At 38.8% G+C, this 8900-nt stretch overlaps 1 protein-coding gene across 1 annotated transcript; it reads right to left on the bottom strand.

The window, feature by feature from the left end:
- Nucleotides 1-1955: 1955 nt before the first annotated feature.
- DEPDC7 (DEP domain containing 7) lies at nt 1956-8638 on the bottom strand (the record flags this gene model as incomplete). The annotated part of the gene is made up of 8 exons (XM_010177848.1): nt 1956-2283; nt 2469-2547; nt 2648-2773; nt 2961-3103; nt 4168-4382; nt 5123-5312; nt 6148-6278; nt 8251-8638. Coding segments are annotated over 8 exons (1487 nt in total), but the record flags the coding sequence as incomplete, so codon positions are not given.
- Between the last annotated feature and the right edge of the window lie 262 nt (nt 8639-8900).

Here is an 8900-nt window from a genome sequence, read left to right as displayed (position 1 = left end):
AGCTGGGCTCCAGCACAGAGCCCTCGGTGTCGGTCCCACCGCCCCGTGCTTGTCTAGATTAAACCCACCCGGCGAGGGAAGGCACGGCCCTGGGCCCAGAGCAACCAGGGAGAGAAGCCATGGGTTTTCGTGCTGTCCCACTGGGATGGATTCACTTACAGACACCTTATGCAGGTCACACTCTGACCCTCACTTAAAGCTCAGGTACTGTTAGATGAGCTGTAGCACACCCAAGCAGAGGAACAGCATCGCTGGCCCTGCCTCATACCCATCAGTGAACGCTCCCAACCACATCACCCGCCTGGTTCTTCTCTGCAAACTGCTTTTCATCAGCCTTCAGGCTGCAAGCTTGGCACCAAAGCCAACACGGTGACTCACACAGTGCAGCAGTATCTGCAATTCAGACCTCATACTCCAGCAGGCAATGCCCACAGGCAGGAACTCATTTTCAAGATAGAAAGCTCATCCTTTTAACAGTGAGGTCAGCCCAGTCAGCACATAGAATCAGGAATTAGAAAGGGAATATACGTCTGCTGAAGAGCAATCAACGCAACACTACAAGTAACTTAAGAGAAATGTGATCAGAAATTCTAAGAACAAGAAACTGCCCCCCCACCCCCACATTTTAAAGTGTGGGGTAAGCCACTTTTTCTGAGAAAGTGCATTTTTCATTTAAAACGAAGAACTACAAAAATATGGCTACTAAGAAGGGTTACACTTCCCCCATACTATTAGTTTTCAAGAAGTGATTATCTTTTAGAAGTCCTTTCTAACTGACTAGAATAAGCCTCTTACACATTTGTCTTCCATCCCCCATCAGAACACAGTACTACATTGTCCTGTTGCACACCACGTCCTCATCTCACTTTCAGAGAAAGTGCTCTGGAGAAGCAATAACCAGCGGCAACAGACACCACTAATGACCGAAGAGGTATTTGGTGATACATTACAGAGCAGTACCTCAAATAGGATTGTGTTTTTAAAAAGAATTCACCACGTGGGTTTGTAACAGTTACTACTGCTTTGCTTTTACGATTAAATTACCTTTGATCCCAATAAAACCCCCCTCCCCGCTTGCATAAAAGAGAACAGAGCTTTATCTGCATATAGAACAATTTCTTGCAACAGTAACTCTCATGAAGTTTTGCTGGCATCATCCCGAAGATAACTCTACAAGGGTCAAAATCAGATCTCTTGATCATACTATATACTTTCCTGCTTGCTATTGCCTGTGCTGCACAGCTTGGGATTTCCACTGTAGACTAGACATAGATAAAATATACAGCCATAAGAAAACCCAAAGGCCTTTCATTTGTTCCAGCTCTCTTCTAATTACAGCTGGTGACATCAGTAAGACAGAACAAAACACTGCAGGGATGAAGATAACTAGCCATAAACAGTATATTCTGTGGCAATCAAAGCCAGACTGACTTAAAAATCCAGAATATCTTTACCATCCTAGAAGAGTCAATGGGAGTTCAGGGTACAGAGTACAATTCAGCTGGGAAAAACTCATCTTCCCTGGCAATTCTTCAATGTCGTGCCATTTTAGCTTAAAAAAAGCATAGTAATTCATCATGTACATACACAGTAGAGTTAGCTGGCAAGCTTGAAGAAAAGCTGTGGAATATCAAGCAGAAGATGTTATTCAGCTCTGTCCATTACACAGCAAGTCAAAGATCAAAGCTATGTAATGGAGTCACATTGTGCAAGGCCAATTAGAAAAAACTGTTCAGCATAAAATTCAGTGTTGCAGCAAAAGAAGGCAGAGATCTCATTCATGGAGAGGTGTTTCCATCACACTAATTTTGATACTTGAATAGAGGGAGTCAATAGACTTGGCTTTAGGTGAGGAAAAGGAATGATTAATTTGTCCTTACAGCAATTAAGAATGGGCAAAGCTAAACTATAAGTACAGGCTAAAGTCTGGTACCGTTTGCTTTGGTAATAATTGTATAAATTCCATCCATTTCCACAAAATAATTTTATTAGATAAATGAATACAAAAGATTTACAAATATATTAGTGTTTTCAATGCTGGAGTACAGAAAGTAATCTATATTTAAAGTCACACACACATATTAGTAACTCTGTCTCCAAAATACTGCATAAAAATACTTGGATTGCTACTATGAAACTGACCTAGCAGTTTCTTTCTCTCTTTGTCAGAGAGCTTTGAATCTTCATCAATAGCTTTCAGTAGAGATAATAGCTCATCTTTTGTGGTCTTCTCTGTATTGGAGCGATACTCTCTTTCATCAAGTTTTTGGCAAAAGGTGTAGCCTGAAAGGAAACATGAAACATTTAGATAATTAACACTACAGTCAACCACTCCAGATTCTACAGACCCATCATCCTTTACAGTCAAGTTAGTCATCCTTACAGCAAGTCTTTTTGCATCATCTCAGTCCCTCCTATTTCTTATCTGGGTGCATGACAAGAATAAAAAGTTCAGTTTAAATTGTTACCTGTTATCTTACTAGGATCTTGGCCTTTCTGCAAAGCCACCAGTTTATTGCTGACCATTTTATGCAGTGTCCCTGGGATCTTGAATAGAAAGAGAAGACAGTCAAACAGCAGCTTAGAAAAAGGCAATTCTGCATAAGCATACAAGATAACAAGAACCTGGTCATTTTCTAGCACTTACCTTTAACACATCTTTTTGGTGATCCACAAGGAACAAGATCAGGAGGTCAGTTTTCCCTCTGGATAGGGTTTTATTGTTGATAATAGCTTTAGAGAATGTTCTTTTCACAACCATCCTGTTGTCACTCTAAAGAATAATGTGAAATGTGACCAGAAGAGGAGAATTAGTCTCCTCCTTTGAAAAGGGCATCGTGTTTGTTCTTCTAGAATCATTGCTTTTCCTGTAGTCACAAATGTGTTTTCTGACCAGTATCTGGGACCTCCAGATTTCATTAAGTGTAAAGCAACATGCACAGTGAAGTATGCACATTTACCTCCTTCTGTAGTTTGAGCTCAGAATTATGTGCTGCCACAGCCATGAAGTACAGTAATCTTCTGAACTCCTCCCTGACTTGGCTGTCTAGAAGTTTCAAATAGAGTTGAACAGCTTCTAAAGATTGCTCCATCTTCCCATTCACTGGGGAAAGATAAAGGTATCTATTGCCATATTTATTTAAATAAACGTCATTAAAAAACCACCTAAATTAGCCACCAAAGAGACGTTAATCTCTCTAAACAGAACTCAAAGCAGTTTATTCTCACAAAAATTTCTCACAGGCTGAGGAGAGCTGTTTGTGTACAATCTGAGAACAGCCCACACCCAGGCTTTTAGCCCGATCTTTAAGAAAGCTCACTTTCAATTAACTTCAATTGCAGTTCAGCCATCATGAATGGAACGTGAAATACTGAAAAAGGAAAATGGTTAAGAAAATGAGTGACCTCTTATTGCAGAAATAGAGATCTCCCAAGAAGTGAGGAATATGTCCTAGATAAATGGGTTAGCTTGATGAATTAATTGCAAACTATTTTGTAGAGCTTTGGTAAGTTTGAATTTAATTTGCCTTACTATGCAGAGTACCCATTCAGATGTGTGAATTATTTACATGAAGTAGGTTGTACTAATAGCCCCCCCTTTACCAGGCAGAGAGGAGGAATGGGATATAAATGCAAAAAATTCCTACCAACATGGAACAAGAATAATCAAGGCAGAGAAGGATGAAAAATTAGGAGAACAGAGATGAGGATATGTTAGCTGATGAACAAAACATCAAAAGCTTTCTAAAATGCTGTCTAAACATAAAATTTAAGAAATGCACATTTCTGTGGACAAGAGGGGAAAGTTGTGAATGGGATACAAAGCATCCACACGGCTTTAACTTTAAATCTATGGCCTAAATATTTAATACTAGGTCATATTTATATTTAATTTTCCATAGATATTAATTTTCCATAGATATTTAATTTCCATGGATACCAACTACTACCAAATTATAGCACTTCAGTTTCACAGCCATTCTACGCAGAACTGAACACAAACTGCATATAGTCCAGACCAAAATTTCAAAGCACAGTCTTCATGATTAGAAATTAAAAACCAAAAACTTGCAGAACTCAACTTTTAAGCTTGGCTGCTGTAATAAATACTCAGTTCATCAGTACATATCTCACATAAGCTTAGAAATACAGCTTTATTTTACTTACCTAATAGTTCTGCAATTCCTGAATGAATTTCAGAGGCATGGCTTAACAACGGTTCCTTCTTTTGGCCATAGTATCTACCAATATTTTCAAACAGCAGTAGTTTCCATGAGTCTGCTTTATCAGGTTGATCAGGCAAGTTCCTGCTAATATCTACCACCATATGATCTGGAAGATATTCCAAGCAATCTATCGCTGCCGAGAGCCATTCGTCTGTTCTAGAAGACAGAGTATTTAACTTTGTAGCATGACTTACAGATGCCTTTCAGAGTTGGTTCCATTGCTTTCCACAGAAAGCAAGTAGACTGGTTTTCCACTGCATGTACAGGTACTCAAATACATTAGAACCTGACACACACAAAAAAAGCAAAACCACTTTTCCTGACACACTCAGGTAGATCATAGCCATATACTCCTTTGTTGAGTATTTAATCAAGATGAAGAATTAGTAACCCACACAGGTAAACAGTCACAAGCAGTTAAACCTAAAGTTCATGATGTCCTCTGCTGTTAGACAAGGACATAATTATTGCTAGATAAACAGAAACACGAACCTTGATCTGACTCAGATTGGTAAAGATTTTCAGACTATGTTTTTAACTGTATTTATACAGTTTCAGGATTAGCATTCTTTTTTTTTTTAATATAGCAGGAGAAACTAAACTACTCCCTCACAGGTAATTTTTTAAGGAAAAAATATCAAGATTATAACAAAACGCTCTATTCTTCCCTCAATGCAGCAAACAATTTCCCCTCTGAATACTATCAAACACTATCACTGCATTCAAAAACTCTTCCAGTGTTCAGCAGAAATTGTCTCAACTACTTCTGGTTTAGAGTTTAGCAATTGCACATTCATCAGTCAAGTCTAACAGAGAAAAGTGCTAACTTGCATCCTTTCTGCAGTACTGAAAGCAGAAGTTTTTCAAAGTTGCAGTGGTGAGCAAGGGATACTTACTGTGAGTCACTGAAAGCCTTGAGAATCTCTCTGTCTAGGTAGTTACTTGTGATGACATATCCAGTTGCCTTCCTTGGTTGTGGGAGCTGAGGTCTGATCTCTTGGTGCTCGAGTAAAGACTCAAGGAGCGGAAGGTCTACAAGCTGCAGCAGACGAGCAATTGTTTGTTCTTGCCATACTTCATTGATAACTAGGAAGGGTGAAATACACAAAACACGGAGATTCAGCATGTGCAGAAGGAGAAATTATAAAAAGTTAACTCCCTGTCCTCCCATCAGTCCTAATCTAACAGATTAATTTTATTAAAATCAAGATTTACAGTAGCAGAGAGTGTGGCACTTATCAGCTGCAAGTGCATTTTATCACAGCAAAAGGAAAGAATTAGCCATTTGTTTAGTTAACTACAAGTGCTGGAGAACTGCTTTTTGCATAAGTCTGAAGTGCCTTACATTCTTTGAGCTCTAATTTGCAAGTAATTTTTTTTTCTAGATAAGGAATTTAAAAAAAAAGGAACAGTGACACTATCCTTCCAGAATTATGATCTGGGTCAAGTTTTGAGAGTTTCTAGGACCCATTAGCATTTAACCAAAGGAAAAAACACATTAGATCATAGTTTAGTCTGACAGAGGACATGAATTGACAGTAAGTTTCACACAACACTAAAGGAGCACCAGACACTGCAGACACACAGTTAAAAAGGGAAGAGTTTTAGCTAACAGTAGACCATGATTAAATCAAGCACAGTAGTAGTTCAGGTAATACAATATAACAAAGAACGTTCCTAACTCGGATCAAGCCCTATACAATTGTATAGTCTTCTCCACAAAATTCAACACTGATTTATTTCAGCTACAGATAACAGGTCCTGTCTGATGAAATAAAAAGGTAAAAAAAGCAAGCCTGCAACAAACGTTATTTGCCTTTGTTACAACATGGTGTTCAAAACAAAATACTATGAAAGTAATTTTGACTCCCTTTGCAATCTGACAGCCTTTCCAGTCCTACAGTTATTATCTTTGTCTTACCTCGACGGGACAAACTGTCCGAGATGTTTACTTGAGGGGTATTCGCAGGCTTTAAACTCAGGTTTTCCCAGAGATCCTCCAAGCTTTCTGGTTTGACAGGAGTAGAGTGAAACACCATGCTCTTCTCATGTCTGAGATTAAAACCCAGTTTTTATATGTATTTATATCCATGTATACAGATAACCAAACATATCATGCACAATATAGAAAACTCAGATTAAAAAAAATGTTTTCTCTATATAAATATTTATATAATCTTCTCCCCTCCTCCCTCCTCAACACTTTCTCTGTCCAAGTCCTACAGGAGAATATATGATACCTTAAAGAAGTTTTTGAGTGCAACAGTTGCACACAAGTGCATAGTTCCTCTCCTGGAACTTGTCACAGCCAGCATTAGCAAGCTACCTCAATTACTAGAGAGAAAAATCTAAGAGGAAGTAATTAAGTAGGGGAAATTATTTACAAAAAATTCAAAACCTCCAGAATTTCATGACATTATTCCTGATGGTGAAATGAGGACAAAAATCAAGAGCTGTTCTGGAAAAACCGAGAGGGGGTTGCTCTGTAGCAATGTCACTCCTGAAGTTATGCAGATTGTTCGTGCCACCAGCTAGTGGAAAGCGTCAGAAACCTGTCACCCATTTCTGTGTTAGGTGGCTCTTCTCGTAACTGCCTTCATAAGCAGTCGAGTAGATAGCATAACTCTTCCAGCCACAAAATTACTAGTTCTCCAAGCATATCTATTTAATTTCAGCTTCTATAGCTTCTTTGTTTTAGGGCACTGCAAAATCCTTTTCATACCCACTATCTTTGCTCTGGATGTGACAAGCTGTATGTATCAACAGATCTGTTCCTTTCACTCAGGGAAGAAATGTAACCTGATGGATCTGGGCCCTGCCCAAAAGAAAAACACCTTCATTCTACACCAATAGAACATGAATAACCTTGTTTCATTACTATTTGTCTGATATATTCCGAGCCTTTCTTTAACAGTTCTTGTGATTAATATATTTTTAAATATCACATTTGATTAAAGTAGTTTTTATTTCTCATGAATCCTCCCCTTTCCAAATAAAGGCTTGGGACAGTTTGCTTTAGCACTGAACAAGAGCTAGTAGAGTTGGTGTGGGAGAGGAGAGAAGGGATAAGCAAGACTAAGGAACTATCAATTTTTAATCTCTGCTTCTAGAATTTTCTGATCAGTTGGGTTGATGCACTTAAATTCACATTTGCTACTTGCAAACATATCACTCATACAAGGTATTTTCTTTTTAGGTCGATCCTAGTTGCAATTTTCAAAAGTGTGTATTGCTAGAACTACTGCAGTAACTACATGAATGTAGGGTCTTGTAAGAATATGTTCAGAGATGAACACTTGACAAAAACTGTTTTAGGGAAGTTATAAGTGTCATCTACACGGCAGTGTGTTCTGTTTTTGTGATGGTTTAGTTAGTATCAGGGTTTTCTTTGTCCACTCCTAAAGAGACAGGGAAACAAAACCTCACATTGCACTTGTCTCTGGATCTATGATGGCATGCAACAGCCTAAGAGAATAAAAGCCTGCTACCTAGCCTAGGAACCTGTCATACATGCATGAAGAAACAGCTGAAAACATTTCAGAAATCTGAATTTGAAGTGTGGTGATGCTAAGATGATGAAAGAAGAAGAAAATTTTTATCATTTTTTTCCCTAATATGGATGGATTACTGGCTTATGCCAGAGCTAGGTGTGCAGTGACTAAAGATGGTTCCGTTGCATTAGCATATTTTATGCACTTGAATTTGATGAATTCCAGTTGGTTGTACTGGTTTAGAGCCCAACAGATCAGTAACTGTAATGCAATTCATTTCCACCCTCCTAACCCCGTCCCCTAAGGTGATGTGATCATAGACATAGAAAACAATAACTACACAGGCTGAATGATTTACGCACTTCAAATTGCTGTTTCCTACCTATCTTCCACCCACAAAAACCTGTATAGTGTCTACATTTTCCCCCCAGGTCCTGTAATTGTACAGCAATTTTCCCTTCTCTTCCCCAGTGCACATAACATTTTCCTATTGTAAAAAAATTCCTTATCTTCACATTCCATTCCGTACGAACCTTTGTGGTGTACACTGCTGGTAATCTTTATCAAGTTCTGTTTGGTTTGAGACATTTGTGAATCTGTAGAGGCTACTGCTACTGTCTTCAAATACAGACCGTTTGTCTTTTCCAAAGACCCTGGTTGAAACAGCCTCAAATACTTTGTAATCCATCAGCGCTTGACATACACGCACTATTTTAGCACGGGAAATATCAACATCCCCAAAATACTTGTTCTGTAGAAGATGGGCAAAGACAACATCCACTGCATCTGAACCAATAAAACAGTCATGATAGCACTTCAGGTTCTGGCGACGCTTTTTCACTTCCACTTGAGTCTGAAGTGCATTGATAATGCTGCTCCACACATAGGTTGCTCCAAATGGTTTCTGCGCCAAGCTAAAGCCTGAGAACAGAGAAAGCACAAAGACTGAATTCATCCTGCAATTAGAAAAGAACTGCCCCTTTTCTGGCTACTAGCTTTCATGAATCTTGTAAGGATTTAAAAACCTTGAGACTTCCAGTCTGGCTCAGGTTGTTAACTTTTTGTTACTTTCTTAGCAAGCTGCCTGCGCTGTACCAAGGTATCTCAGTCTGGTGGTTGCTCCCACTACATTAGCCTGAAACTTTGCAACCAGGGCCTTCTGCTTTTTCAGCCTGTCACTTTG

This window comes from Antrostomus carolinensis, unplaced genomic scaffold, assembly GCF_000700745.2.
Source record: "Antrostomus carolinensis isolate BGI_N321 unplaced genomic scaffold, ASM70074v2 Scaffold19561, whole genome shotgun sequence".
NCBI classification, from domain to species: domain Eukaryota; kingdom Metazoa; phylum Chordata; class Aves; order Caprimulgiformes; family Caprimulgidae; genus Antrostomus; species Antrostomus carolinensis.
This window is presented reverse-complemented; position numbering and strand designations above follow the sequence as displayed.